Below are 15,858 nucleotides of genomic sequence, written 5' to 3' on the forward strand. Positions count from 1 at the left end.
CCAGCACACGGCACTATCCGACACCCGCCCGGCTGGAGGCCGTAGGGGCCCTGCCCTGCCTTTCCCTTCACCTTCCCCCGCTTCCCGCCGAGCGGGAACGGCCCTTCGCAGGCTCCCCACCAGGCCCGGAGCGGAGCGGGGGAAGCCGCCCGCCTCCCGGCCCTCCTGCGGCACCGACCCCCGCCTGGGCGGCAGGCAGACGGGACAGACCGCCAGCTCGGCGGTTAAAACCGTTAACCGCCCGCCCCGCCCGGCGCGCTGACGTACCGCTGACGTCCCAGGGGCCCCAGCGGCTCCTCTGGGGAGGGCTGCGGCGCGGGACGACTCGCGCTTCCGCCAGGCCGGCCTCGGGATTGGCTGAGGCGGGGAGGGGGGCGGCTCGGCGCCCGTCATCGGAAGTGATGGTGGCCGGAACACGCCCTTCGCTGCGTTCAAATCTGGATGGCGGTAAAGCGGGGCGGCAGGCGGGGGGAGCGGCGCGGGGGGTGGCGGGAGGTCGGGGCTCGCGCCGGCGGCGCTGAGGGGAGGCCGGGAGCCGCTGCGGGAGCGCGGGGTCCGGCTCCGCCAACCGCGGGCGCCGCCGCTTGGGGGGCTGGGTACCGGCAGGGTTTGTTTTCCGTGGGCAGCCTTTCCCTCTCCGCGCCTGTCCCAACATCACGTTCCTTGCTGTGACGGTCCGGATGCGCTCAAACTCGCTAGTTTTGATAAATTTTGTCTCCAAGGGAATACAAATGTTGCTGAAATCGTACCTCCTCCCTATCCCCCTTTTTTATTTAAAGTCGCCCGTTCAAATGCCTCTGCTTGAAAGTCCCTGTTATGTTTTTCAGGTCATCTTTTATACAAGATAATCGGTAAAGATGTTGAAGTTTAAATGCGGTGCCCGAAATCCAGTAGAGGCAGGACCAATGGAGCCCATCAGCAGCCGAATTTCTCGGCTAAATCTGCTCTTTCAGGTAAAGAATGTCTGGCCTGAGATTAGCTGATCTCAGTTTCATCTGTGTCCATACCCAGCATATCAGAATACAGTTTTGCTTGTTTGTGTGGACACTCAAAAGTGTGCCCGTGTGGTTCGTTGGAGGAGCAGGTAAAAGAAGGGGATGACTTGTTACAATTCAAAGTGTGTATCTAGTTTGCACAAAGTTCAGTGGATAGTAGCTGGTTGTATGTTCATGTGCATCTGTTAATGTTTTAGCCTGAGTGGATTTTCCCACATCAAGATGGAGTATTGCGTTCTGTGTCCTGTAATCCACATTTTTTTCATGGGTGATGTAGCTAAGGGTTTGTCATGAGGTGAATTTCCCTAACCAGCTGCTATTTGATCATCTGAGGTTCAGCAGCTTTTCCTTCCAGAGCTCATAATCGTACTGATGGCTTAAGCTATTTGTACCATGAAAAAACCCACATGGTACAATGTCAAGAAAAAAAGCCAGTAAGATCAGAGTCATCAGTAGGATGTAGATAGTTTCAAGAAAGCTGTGATTTGAACTTTAATAATCTTTAAAGGATTGCTCTGTCTAAAAGTAAAATACCTGTAACAGCTATTACAGACATAGTGAGTGGACATAGTGAGTTGACATATTTACCTCACACTTCTGTATCGTTTGTCCAATTTCTGAAGTAGTGATTTTTAGATGAATAATATATAATCTGCTCTATACATATGTTATTGATTTGAGGCTTTTCATTGTTGTCTGAGACTCCATCTGCTGTTGCATCTTTTTTTTTCCAGGGGAAGCCACTCTTTGTGACTCAACAGCAGATGTCTCCTCTCTCCCGGGAAGGCATCCTTGATTCTTTATTCGTTCTTTTTGAAGAATGCAGAAACCCCACTTTAATGAAAATTAAACATGTTGGCAACTTTGTCAAGAAGTGTAAGTTTGTTTAGACTGATTTTCAGTTGTCATTTTAAAAGGCAGTCCTTAAGAATCTGAATGTTTAGATAATGCTTTAGTTGCTTTGATTCATTAGTGACTGTAACCCAGGACTTTGAGCACTTGACTTTTTGTGGGCAGACCCAACATTGCAAAGGGGATCTTGACAATCTTAGTAAGGCTTTATTCAGTTCCAAAAAGATCAAACGCAAGTAGCTTTTGAAGTGCTGTGACTCGAATGTCCGTCCTTCTTAGTCTGTACTGTATTTATAGTTGAGAAGACACTTTTCTTAAAAGTGTCTGAGTACTGCATACGGCAAAGGTCCAAGTACACACAATAGAAGGACATCACAAGATGAGAGCAGGACAGTGACTAGAGGTATGAGAAAAAAAAATCCTAGAAAGGAACTTGGTAATCCTTGTCTCTTTCAGCTTGAAGTAATCTTTTGGATTCCATATGTTATCCAAATTTTGCATGTATAACTCGTAAACAGTAATTCTGTGCTTCCGAAATATAATTTCTGATGGAATAAATATTTTACTGAAAATGTATTCAGATTCTTTTTGGGCAAAAGAAACAAAAAGTTTCATCAATTTTTCTATTAAGATATACTAGAAAGCCTTTGGTTAAAAGTAACTTATCATGCTCTCTATAATCGTTCCATCCAACAGTTTCTAGATATTACTAGCGGAGAGTAATTTTCTGCTAGTCTGAAGTATTTTTAGAACAATCTACTGTGAGCAATTGATTATCACAGTGCATGCTGATTGAAAGTAGTCAATGGAAAACTTGAACTGAATATCTGAAATAAATGTCTACGGTTGTTTGTTAGACAATAGACTAGTGCCTCCCACAGGCAGAGGAGAAAACCCTGCCACTTGACTCAGAACTCGGCTGGGTAAAGCCCTCATATTTAGAGAATACACTTTGTATTGGTAAAGGATGGTTGGAAAGAAATTAGAAACAAAAGAGGCTATCAGCCTATGATGTTATGAATGGGACAGAATTATGGTTGCTATGGGAACTGTCTTAACATTTCCTGATTCTTTTTTATGTACCATATTTCAGTCTTAACCATGCATTAATACAGTCTTTCTCTAGTTCTTATGCATACTGGTTTTTTTTAAGAAGCATGTTCTGGAATGATTTAACATTTCTTGAGAGTCTGGAACTAAATTTTTTTTGGTTTGTTTTTTGTTTTATTCCCCGTTTTTGATGTTGTGTTTGTTATGAAATGCCAGTTGGCTAATGTAAAAATAAGTATTTTATTTTTATAGATGCAGAGGCTATAGCTGAATTAAGGGAACTGCAACCCAGTGTGAAGGATTTTGAAGTAAAGAGTGTGGTTGGTAGTGGTCACTTTGCAGATGTAAAAGTAGTAAGAGAGAAAGTTACTGGTGATGTATATGCTATGAAGGTGATGAGCAAGGAGTCCTTGTTGGCGCAGGAGCACGTATGTATATTTTTCTGTTATGACAGTAGAACAATAAATTACAATTCGTTGAACATTTCCTTTTTGTCACTGCTATTAGAATTAAGTTAAAAGTGTATCTTGAGAGGGATCATCCTACATTTCAGTGAAGTAATATATTTGTGTGTAGTTCTGCTGTGTTTAAAAGCCATTGTCACAGACTATGAATCTGTTGGGTGAGGTGCCAAAAATGTCCCTTGTCTTAAAGAGCTTGCCATCTAATTGTAAGACAAGAAGAAACAGATGAAGAAAATACTGGATCAGTATTGACTGGCTTGATGATGGCTTGAATTTTCAGGCAATCTATTCATTAAGTTTTTTTTTTATTTTATTTTAAAGAGCGACGTAGAATGTCAAGAGTGGGTGTGAAGGCAAACTGTGGTGACTGGATTTTTATGGAGAGCCTCTCACTAGCTTGAGAAATGTGTTACTTGAAAACTTAAAAAAGGGATAATGGAGGTTGTTACCATAGTTTGGTGAGAAACAGAAGTTAATCTTTCACTGACATGAGACGACAAGTAGGACAGAGATACTCCATGAAAGACCTCGTGAATTTATACAGCAATATCTGTATCGGTTGTTCCCAATATCTGGTGCAGTTAGATTTCTCCTGAGATCCCTTAGCATTGTTTGTGGCTGTCATAAATGAAGATAAACTAAAATTACTCTTGTTATGGCATAGGTTGATGAGAAAGCAAAGTGTGATACTACCTTCAATATGACACTTGCTCAGTCTTGTTGAGTGTGGGTCAGTGAAAGTAGGGAATGTTGATTTAAATGAACTTGCAGTATCTCTGTAATTAATTTCTTGTTGTCTGGCTGCACATCTGAATAATTAAATAGTTGCTAGAAGATGATTTCAAGAAAGCCTTGTATTTTAATACCTTACAATGAATTTATTACTGAATTAGCTGTAGATGCTACCTCATAATTGCTCTAGCTTCTTTTCTGCTTGTCTGATTCTTTTGAGGTTAGTTTTATTTTATTAGGGCCAGTCCAGAAGAGGTCAACTAAGATTGCACTCCAGACTGGTAGATGCTTCACCAGTTTGAAAGGGAAGCTGGCCTTTGCTGCATGGACTATTCAGTTGAAAGCAAGCTAGACAATGGGAGGTGGGAGGGGAATGGTAAAAACAAATGAGTAAAATTACTTTTTAAAAGGTGCAAATCACAAGGAAATGGCATTAATATTTTCTGTGTAATTTTTGTGTGATGTGTGCCTTTGGCACAGACTCAAATCTTTCTAAAACTAGGGGATTTTAATGTATTCTATCTCGTTTTCACCATGATGTAACTGAATACTTCCTTTTTTTTATAGGTGTCATTTTTTGAGGAAGAACGCAGTATATTATCTCAAAGCACCAGTCCATGGATTCCACAGTTACAATATGCATTTCAAGACAAGAAAAATCTGTACTTGGTAATGCCTAGACTTTGTTTCTTTTCTCCTCTATTGAACACTATTGCCTTTGTTATGTTGAAGAACAATGTGATGGTTGAAGTGTGCTCATCTTCTGTAAATTTTCCTCTGTTACATACCACTGTTTGATATGTGTCCAGCGTAACATGGAGGAGTTGAATGCAATATCTTTTGTATATATGAACTATATCTGTTCCTTTAAAATTTTATGTAGGTTATGGAGTATCAGCCTGGAGGGGACTTACTATCACTCTTAAACCGATATGAGGACCAACTAGATGAGAGTATGGTGCAGTTTTATCTTGCAGAGTTGGTTTTAGCCATTCACAGTGTCCATCAGATGGGTTATGTACATCGGTAGGTAAAGATTGCTTTGAGTTGCACATAATATTTGATCAGTATCCTTCCAGAAAAAGCATTCTGGAATGATGCATTCTTGTTTTTTTTATATTCCGTCCTCTTTCAGGACACTATTTCACATGATGTATCAGAAAAGAAAATTAGAAAATTAATCAGACTCCAACTATAATTGTAGCTAAAGGCATTAACTTTGATGTAAAGTTCAAACTAATATCAAGAAAGGATTGTTATGTGTGTTTTCTGGAGGCTTAGTAAAAAGAAGCCTTAATGTTGCACTATAAAAAATTAAAATCTTTTCCAGAGATTGTTGCTTTTAGCACTAAGTAGTGTGGGAAATTTGTGTAATTGTTAAAACTTGTTGTGTGCTGATTGGTGAACAGGGCAGTACAGGATGTTGGAATAGTTAAATATCACAATGTTTTCTAAAGATCATATCAAGGCTTGAAGGCTGTTACTGTATGCATTTTCAAATCCTATTGGTGTTTAATAAATTTATTCCTTTGGAAATGTTATGAAGTATTTTATGTTCCAAGCAGCTGTAGCAGCTGCACTTAGAGCATAGGCTGTGGCTTTCTAATGCAAGGTAGCTGCCTGGATTTGAAAGATGTGTGGAATAAGCTGTGATGAAATTTGGGAAGGAAGCTATATAATACTTCACTGTAAGTCAGTTACAATGTAGTCGAGGTGCAAAACCACCTTTTCTTTCCATCTTCTGTCAATAATTATTAACTTTACATGAAATTAGGGGAACTTTACTACTTTCATGTTTGCTTGGAAACAGAACAACAGTTGGAAATAGGACTCCCACTTGTTAAGATTTTGTGCAGCTGAGTACGTGGTTGAGTGTAGCTGAATAGGGTTATCCTGTTATCTAGATGTGACAAAGGGAATGGTATGGAAAGGTTACTGATTGCTTTTTTCTTGCTTACAGAGACATCAAACCAGAGAATATTCTTATTGACCGAACAGGACACATTAAACTGGTGGACTTTGGGTCAGCTGCCAAAATGACAGTAAACAAAATGGTAATAATGTGGATTTAAACTTTGTCTATGGCTTGTTTGGATAGTCCACTCAAAAAGAGGAAACTAACTTTATATCTGTTCCTTGATTGCACTTTGGTTTTCTGCCTTTCTTGTCCAATATGGAATCTGTTCACAGTGATATTTTTCCATTTATGAATGGCTTTTCAAACATGAGCTCAAGTATCTTTTGCAGCTCTCAGTAGATATATATTTGCCTATTAAAATTTTAATACACAAGTAGGGTAAAGGCAGGTCTACTTTCTCATGGTGCTGTACTGCAATACAAAATCGTACTTCTAGAGATTCTTACAATTGTTCAATGCTGTGTTTAAAGAAGGACGTGGATTTATAATTGTTCATAATTGGACTGAAAATTGTGTTTGTTGTAACTAAGGTGGCATAGTTTTGGAGACCAGAGAGCTCTTGATTGAAATAAGTCATATTCCAATGTTCTGGGCTTTACTCACCAGAAAGCACTATATTCAAAGCTGTGAATCTGTTGAGTTTTTTTATAAGTTGCATGTAAATTTAGGTAACTGCATACAGTTTCAAGTGAAAATTTGAAACTAAAATATATCCAAGTGAGAATATGAAGTTCTATGCCAGATTCCTGTCTTGTTTTACAATTTTTATTTTTTCTAGCATTTTTTTAGTATTGTGACTGCTCATATTTTGTTTTCCCTGTTCATCCTTTTCAGTGCTTCTCTGCAGTGCATTTTTCTTTTAAATTTTTTCTCCACACTATCTTTTCAATCATCTTCAGGTTTTTGTGTTAGTCTGCCTGCTGTTTTGTTTCATTCTTTATGCCACTCAGTGCAAAAATGATTGCAGTTTTGGCTCCTGAATTACCTTTTCTAAGCACTCCAGAAATTCAAATATTAGTACCTTGCTGATCATATACACAAGGTAAAAATGTAGAGATGACACATAATGGAATGAGGGCAGGGAATATTTATGTCTAAATTTGACTTTTTTTGAAATTTCAGCTATGATGTCCCTGTTAATACTAGCTGAAGCAGTAGTGCTAGACTATGTATACTGCTTTAAACATCACTGTTTAGTAATCCTGTGCTTTTGAGAATGCTGCTTTTTCTACCTTAGCTGTTTGTACTTTCTAGTAACAGTTAGCTCTGATAATTTGACTCTTTTTGTACCAAATAGCTTGCTTTCTGTTTGTTTCTTTAACCTTGCGCTTTTTGCTTAACAGCCTTGCTTACAATTACTTAAAATTCAATTGGAGGACTGAAAATTGTCTCTCATTTAAAAAAAAAAAAAAGAAAAAAAAAGAAAAAAGATGTGTTTTATTACCAAGATCACAATGAACAGAAAGTGCTGTAATTTCACTTGGTATATCTTTGCTTCTAGGTAAATGCCAAGCTACCTGTTGGCACACCTGACTACATGGCACCAGAAATGCTAACAGGGTTGAATGGGGATGGCAAAGCTTCTTATGGTCCAGAATGTGACTGGTGGTCTCTAGGAGTCATTGCATATGAAATGATTTATGGAAGATCTCCGTTTGCTGAAGGGACTTCAGCAAAAACTTTCAATAACATCATGAACTTCCAGGTAGAGAGAACTCCTTCCGTGTTCTTGAGTAAAAAAACTAACTAAAGACTACGTTTTTACAGTTGAGAAAAGAAGCTTATGGATATCTCCTACTTTGTCATGTTCATAAAATATTTAGAATATATGCTTTATATCGTTTTTATACGTCTCTGTATTGTAGATATGAAGTTATTTTTTTTGTAACAGGTGTCTAAAAATAATCATCGACAGTGCATGAATTAGAAAAGATTTAGCTGTCCATCTTAGGCAACTATAATTGCAGCATTTCCAAAATAACCTAGAAAAGGGATTGAAAGGATGAGTTGTGGATTGGTAAGGTTTCCGAACCTTTCTAAGTGTTCCTGGATAGTAAAGGTAAGGGCTAGCTATGAAGAGCTGCCAAAAGACTTGAGGATATTGAGTATCTGCATGATTAAAACATCATGTGAAATTTAGTGTAAATAAATTTAAACCAATGCATACGAAGGGAAAAGTATCCCAACTTTACCCAGTGGTGGGCTCAAGAATATCTTGATGTTATAATCTATGCAAATGTTAGTTTAGTTTTTAGTAACAGTCCAAAAAGCAGCATATAGAATGGTAGGGGTTAGTAGGATGAAAAAGAAAAAAACAAAAATCATATGTAGCTGGGAGGAAGTGAACAAAGATTGGTTGCCTATTATCTCTTCTAATATGGGAATTAGGGGCATCAAATGAAAGTAGCCAGCAGTAACTACGTTACAAACAAAAAAGGATACTTCATATAGCACATTCTCATGCTGGGGAGCTCCTTGCCCTAAGTTTGCAGCTACTGAATGTTTATATGTGTTCAAGGATTGTCTAGAAAAATTCATAGAAGAAGAATCCATTGAGATCTGGAAAATACAAAGACATCATCCCTGGTTCAGAAAATTATAAGCCACAAATCCTTGGAAGTTTGGGGGAATTTTCTGGAGAATTGTCTTGTTTTACTCTTCCATTTTTGTATGCTGTTGACCATTGTTCAGCATAAGATGGTGATCAGGGACTACCATTTGTCTGATTGGGAATGGTTGTTCCTATGCTCTTATCTTTACTGCGTTAAATGCATATAAAAGCCTATTTGGAAAAAATGTATAATGCTTTTATTTGTATGCTATAAATATTTATCCTTCGTGCCTGACATCTCTCAGAATAATGAAATTTAATCTTGCTGTTCTGGGTCTGTTTTCCTACTGAGCAAATATCCTTTTCCTTCTAATGCAGAGATTTCTGAAGTTTCCAGAGGATGTGAAAGTTAGTAGTGAATTTCTTGATCTGATCCAGAGCCTGCTTTGTGGGCAGAAGGAAAGGCTAGGTTATGAGGGACTCTGCTGCCATCCATTTTTTTCTAAAATTGACTGGAATAACATTCATAACTGTAAGTAGAATAATACTGTATTTATAAGCAATTCTTGTTTCTTTGGGTAACATGAAAATTTGTACAATGTGAGTATTTAAGTGTGTTTGATCTGAATAATTTTTCATAATGAAACAGGACTGTGTCCTGGAGCAAGTGTTTTTAAGAAGACAATTCATTTTGGGTTTTGGATAGGATATGTTAACATCTCAGGTGAAAATTGTAAGGTAAGATGAAGTTTAATACACTTCTATATGAATTTCTGTTGCAATTGCCATATTACTGGAGGCACTAGACTGGAAAATCAAAATGGTCCTTTCTATGTCCTTCCTTAGATTAAAATGCATCGTATGTTCTTTCAGGCCTTTTCCACCTCAATTTGCTTAATTTTGGCTTCATCTCATGTTTTTTTGTTGTATCTTCAGCTTTCTCTCTTTCATTGCTTGTGATCCAAGTTCATTTAAGTTGGGTTTTTTGGGGGTTTTTTTTGTTTGTTTTTAAGCTCCTGTAGGCGATAAAATATCATCGGTCATAGGGGCACTGGAGTTTTTCCTTGAAGTTAATGTGGCTAATATATGACTAATTTTTTTGTCAAAAATCTGTTCCTTCTACTAGGAATAGAATAAAACCAGTGAAGCAGATAATTTTCTATGCAAAAAATTTTTTATAATACTATGGAAGCAATGGATAGTATTTTAAATTATTTGGACTGTAAGGTTATCTGAGCAAGGAACATGTCTGCCTTATATTCTTTATCAAATATGCTGTGAGAGCAATGATTGTGCTCCATTTTCCATGATAAATTGCTAAGCCAGTGCTTCTAGTTTTGATGACTATCTCGGCACTTCAGCTGTCAGCTCCACAGAATGTTTACTCACTTTTCTGTTGATTCATTAATTTTGAACTTGTGGAGCTGCTGTTCTGTTAAATTCCATTGTTTCTGCCCTTTGAGAGCCATTGAGCCTTGATTCTTTTTCATCGTTTTAGCATACATTTCCCAGACTTCAGCTCACTCTGCCTTCTTTCCCCAGAGCCCTGCCTAAGCCACCAGTTTCTGTTTCTGAATTTTTTGTATGCTTTTGTATCATATTATCTCAGATCTGGAAAAAAATGGCATGTGAGCATATGTTCTGGTGTTTCCTTGGCAATTGCCTGTCCAGTATTCACACAACTGCGGAAGTTAATTCAGTGTTTTGCCATTTCATGTGACAGCAGTGATGCTGATGGACAAGCTGGTAGGCAGCCCTGATGTCGTTATGATGTTGAAATAATCATTTGGGATTTAAAAAAAATCACATTTCTGTCTGCAGCTGGCCAGTGGATTGCATCATTCCCTGTAATATCCGGACCTACCTCCTGTGAAGATTCATGCAGTTTTGACCCCTGACTTCGTTGTTATGTCTCATACTTCATAAAACCCTACTGTAACTAGCACAAAACACAGCAGTCTTCTTGCTTTTAGTAGCAGATTCAATGTATCACCTATTGCTTTGCTCTCTGCAGTGGTTCTCCACTTGCTGGTTTATGCAGGGCAGCGTTGCTGTCATTCTGTTCAAAACCCTTGTCGGGTTTGACCTGGGCTATCTAAAAGCTAAAGGTTTCTTTCTTATCTTGACCTCTGGTGATAGTGGTGTTTAACTGGAGCAATGGCAGCCTGAGAAAATTAGGAAACAAGTGAGTGCTGGAAGAGGTCACAGGATTTAGATTTAGATTAAAGAATCTCACTCCCTCAAGTTAATCTGGTCAAAGATTTTGGGGGTATGGAATGTTGGACTTGATGATCTTAAAGGTCTTTTCCAACCTAAATGATTCTATGATTCTACGATTCTACGGTTGTCAAATAAATTCTGTGTCAGCACAGTCAGACTTTCTATAGTCTATAAAAGCAATGATGTTATTTCTATTTCAGACTGAGGAAGGTAGGAAAAAAATTGGTACCCTTGCCTTGCAGGTATTTAAATTATCATGCTGGGAGCTCCAGGAAAACCATTCTTAATGCGCTGATTTTAGTTAAGAATGTGTCATTAAAGGGTTTTTCAGTGTTACATTTTGTTGTTATGGTAACCTATGAAACACTTGACTTTTTAATAAACCCTTTCCCAAAAGATAGTTGCCTGTAAAAAAGCTCCCAACTTCCTTGGGTTCAAGTAGCATGTGTCTGTAGAAGCAGCTCTTAAATTACAGAAACAGAATCCAACCATTAAACCTAAGGTCAGGTCTAACTAAATCTGTCTCAACAGGTAATTTTCCCCTTCCTTGAAATATTACACCGAAACATATTTATAGATTCTGCTCTCTGTATTTGTTGATTTCTGCTACTTGATGACCTCTGAAGCTTCTAAAAAAAATCCCCCCCAAACAGACACAACCACCCCCCCCCAACCAAAAGAAAACAAACCAAAAGTTTTGAAAGATTGTGTTGATTTACTTCACAGAATTTTTTGAAAATATTTTGGAATTTATTTACCTAGAATAAGCATATTTCTATCTGTGTTTCAGCTAAATGATCAGGATTGTAACTAGAAAGTTGATAACAGAATTATTTGAGTACTTGATAAGTATCTAAAATCAGAGGTAGAAAATGGGGGAATGACATACTTGAGTTATCGGCAACAAGGTTGCATTCTGTATAATTTGGGCATTTTGGTAATCATCTTTTGTTATTTGAAATTGATAAATTACATCAGCTGTTTAATTTGGAACCAAAAATCTGCCTACTGAAGTCTCGCTGAGAGGTGGTCAGAAGATTTTTATTGTCATCTAAGTGATACATATGTATAGCATAAAGAATCTTTCATTTTAAGAATTGTTTTGTAACTGCAGTCCAAGAGGTCTTGAAAATGGGATGGTATATTCAGACTTGTATGAGGAAACTATATATATGAGAAGAAAAGAATTAATGTCTTGTGCAAACAGAAGAACTTGAGAGAGTGTTGAAGACTGATTTTTAGGCTGTCTTCTGCTCTTAAACAGGAAGGAACCCAAATCTCATTGTTCCTAAGTCCAAGACTCATCCTTGTGAACCCAAAGTTGTCATTCAGTATGTTAACAGTTAAACATTGTGATGTTTCATGTAAATGCTTGCCCTCAGAAAAATGTCTTGACTTGTTTCTCTAAGTGGAGATCACTTTCATGTCAGCTTGAAGACCACACTTATTAGCCGAAATGTATGCATTGGATCATTGTCTTGACAGAACAGTAAAGATGTTAAGATAATATTGTACAGATTGGTTAGAACTAGTATAATGCTTTTTTTTTTAAAGTGGTCTTAGGGAAGACATCCTTAAATTACATCACTTGGACTTTCTATTTTCTACTTTTCTTCCATAGGATTTTACTCAAATAGGCCTCTTAAAGCCTGAGGAAGAGTAACGCCTAACCTACTTAAAAAGGCTGTGTGGATGCTTTTCCTCAGAAAGCATATGTAGATCACCTTGTAGATCAAGAAAAGACACATTTTTATTCTTAAGAAATGTTCTGTGTTTCCTTTAAATTTCCTATTTCAGTTAAGTCTTTCACTGTCCCAGGGGAAATGCAGTATCTCTTTTCTGAATTTGCATGAAAATATTTTGAAAGAATGGAAAGATCCGATTAAGGCAATATTCCTTGACTTAGTCATAAATACACACACTATTGCAGAGTTTAAAAAAAAAAAAAAAAGCTTCTTTCCATAAGAGACATTTTATCTAATCTTAATGATAAACTGGTTAAAGTACTGCAGTATATGTGTGGTGGTTTTGTTTTTTTTCTTTTTTTCTTTTTAAACTTAGCAACCTACAACACCCCCTTTTCCTCTGAAAGTCATTCTTTGGAACAGATGGAAGAGGGTTACATCCTTCCACAAGTGGGGAGGTATCTATGCAAGCAATTGGCTTTTTTAAAACATGCAGTTCTCTACAAGATACTTTAAATGGTAAACAGAACATGTACGTTCGTTTGTAACATATCGGAGACAAAAAGAGGTCTTTATACCCAACCAGTTTGTATGAGTAGAAGCATCGAGTTTACTGTATTTTTGAGTACTAGTTTTGTCGCTGTTTTGGGTAAGCCTGAAAGAAGTGCAAATTTTTCACCTTGTCAGATGTGATGGCATGGTTTTAACATTTAGTTCTCAGAGGCTTATCTTGACCTCTACTAAAGGATTTTTCCCTTTAAAGAAACTGATAAGCACATCAATGTATTTGCATTCACCAATCTTCACCTTGTTCTGAAAATACTATAGTTGTGTGACTCCTCTGATTTTAAGCAAGAAATAATTAAATAGAGATTATGTCACCATGTGACTGACATTTGAGAACAAAATTGCTCATTTGTTTTAGTTTGTTGTTACAAGACTACTCTGTTTATTCTGTAGATATTTGGACATCAGACAAAGGACTCCTTAGTCTTAGGAATAAAGGACTATGAAGAAACTACCAAATAACTGACAAAATCAGAGAGTGTTGTTTTTTTTTTTTCCTTAAAGATACTCCCTCTTACTCCTAAGTGAGTTTTTTTCCAGTGTCCTGAAACTTTTGAAGAAGTTCTGCTTCTCATTTTCAGTCACCATTGACAGTACAGAACTACTTAACGTCTAGAGGTGTTTTTGTTGAATGACTGTTCTAAGTTTTCTTTCTAGTTGCTACTATTTCTTGATGCAAATATTGTAACAAGGTTATACTGCAAGGTTGCAGAGTTTTTGGACTGTTAGCCATGGATTTTTAGTGAATGCAAAATAGAGGGCAAAGGATATTTTCATTATATTTTAATCTAGTGTTCACAATTTCTCTTCTTCGTTCACATCCTTTATTAAACATTAGAGGAAACTGTAGTGTAAAACATTGTGCTCTTTAAACTAGTTTCCCACAAGCCCCAAAGGTTTGCTCTGTCTCACATTCAGTTCTTTTTGTATCCATTGTTCCCCCACTGAGTGCTTTTCATTTTATGTTCATGCTGATCTTAGGCATATTTAAATTATATTTTCTTTTATGCATGTGGTTTGACTAGGAATTCTTATTGTTGGTAAGAGGAAAGACTTTCTTTTTAATTGCAAGGGCTTGAAGATGACTCTTAAGATCTTAGCTAATTTCTGGTGAGAAGTAAGGCACTAGATCTCTCTTTCAGAGATGAAGTTATCTGTCAGACTCTGAGGAGTATATAACAGGGTTGTTATACCATTATTAAAAGGCAGCTATGTTGGTTTTTGCTACCTCTTTAAGAAAGGTTCTAGACTTCCCGAGACGAAGTGAATAGTTTGCTGTTTTCTCTATTACTTTACCTCATAGACAGTATCTGTCTTCAAAGACAATGTTAAAAACCCCACAACCCCTTCCTGTAAGAGGATGTGCAAAGTTCTATCAACAGAGGTCCTTAACTGAAAAATATTAATTCCTGAACTTATCCTCCTCTGCTGTGAATTAACTGTAACTTTGGGCTTATATTTGCGTTAAAGATGATATACTTACAAACTGTTTTCTGTTGCTTCTCTGTTTTTAATCATTAAGAGCATATGAAAGAGTAGCTGGACATTATCCTGATATTAAGTGAATTTTTAAAAAAAGACAGATCCTAATCAACAATCTGTATTCCAAAATTATGTTTACAGTACTGAAATGTCAGCATTATATTGGATCTAAATTTATATTACAAGCAATAAAATGGTAGAAATTAATAAATTCATGATATTGACAGAAAATTTAGATGTTCTGGAGCCAGTAAGTAAAACTGCTTACTACAGAACCTATTTAATTTGTATATTTCCCCCATTTATCTCATTCTAATGTACTTGGAACTACTGTACGTGAGCAGCATCCTCTCTGCTTCATGCAATTTCTTCCCACTTCCCTGCTTGGGAGCAGCGTCAGAATGGCTCCTTGGGGACCTGCTAACAATGCCTGCATGTGTAGTTGTGATTTGGCAGTTTATACAGACAGATTTTTTTTTTTTTTTTTTTTTTTTTTGCTATTAACGCTGGTCTGGTGGGTAGTTTAAGCGTACGTTTGTCTAGAGAATGAAGAGTTAAAAGCGGGCTGTGAAAGGTTTTGGCAACCTAGAGGGAGCTAGCAAGCTCCAGCCGTGACTCATTCTGCCTGTGTCAGTCAGATAAGCATCAGCATCTGTCACGAATGCAGGCAGGTAGGGTTAAACTCCGAGCATGCAGAGAGTGAGGAGCAGGGAGCCTGCACTGCAGGGGTTGTAATATTTGTTCCCGGTTCTTCAATTCTCATCAGCCCTTCAGCTACAGGAGATCTATACTGGATCCATGGTAACGGTTTTAGCACGCTACACTTCCATCAGCTTGTGACAATGGGCTGTATTCTAGTTGCTGACTGAAGAGCTGTCTCCTTTATAGAGCAGAAAAGAGATTAGTAGATTTGCAGTGAGTGAGGACTGAGTGATGAAATAAATAATAATAATAAAAAATCTTAGAAAACGTGATTTAATGAGGTAGGAATTGCACAGCAGGCTTTTGCATTCATTCCTTTCACACACGTAGCCAAGCCAGCAGGTAGCTTGGGTGCTGCACATCATTGAGAAGAACTTGTTCTTTTGTTCTGTCGGTTAATTAAACTGAAGCAAACATAAGAGAATGAGCTGAAATTAAACAACTGCTTAACAAGTTAAGTGGTACCAATTTAGAAATTATAGTAAGAAATACATTGTCATTCCTGCTATTTATAATTCTCTTCAAGAGATGATTGTATCAGAGCCAGACTGCAGTGGTGTCCCGACAAGAGTTCCAGATCTAGCAAGCTCTTTCAGAGAAATAAAATCTCTCTGATATTTCTTCCCTTCCTGAAGACTAG

The 15,858-nt window shown here is 37.6% G+C and overlaps 1 protein-coding gene across 3 annotated transcripts in view; it reads left to right on the top strand.

The window, feature by feature from the left end:
• The first annotated feature begins 747 nt into the window (after positions 1–747).
• The window catches only part of CIT (citron rho-interacting serine/threonine kinase), a 72,275-nt gene continuing 57,164 nt past the window's right edge, over positions 748–15,858 (top strand). For all 3 annotated transcript variants that reach the window (XM_075041791.1, XM_075041792.1, XM_075041793.1), the window contains exons 1-8: positions 748–953; positions 1,730–1,871; positions 3,150–3,325; positions 4,661–4,762; positions 4,977–5,119; positions 6,054–6,147; positions 7,513–7,716; positions 8,941–9,094. In XM_075041791.1, the coding sequence (XP_074897892.1) occupies positions 858–953; positions 1,730–1,871; positions 3,150–3,325; positions 4,661–4,762; positions 4,977–5,119; positions 6,054–6,147; positions 7,513–7,716; positions 8,941–9,094 (1,111 nt within the window). In that variant the 5' untranslated portion in view covers positions 748–857. The remainder of the gene's footprint in view (positions 954–1,729; positions 1,872–3,149; positions 3,326–4,660; positions 4,763–4,976; positions 5,120–6,053; positions 6,148–7,512; positions 7,717–8,940; positions 9,095–15,858) is intronic.

This window comes from Buteo buteo, chromosome 11 (genome assembly GCF_964188355.1).
Source record: "Buteo buteo chromosome 11, bButBut1.hap1.1, whole genome shotgun sequence".
In the NCBI taxonomy this organism is placed as follows: Eukaryota; Metazoa; Chordata; class Aves; order Accipitriformes; family Accipitridae; genus Buteo; species Buteo buteo.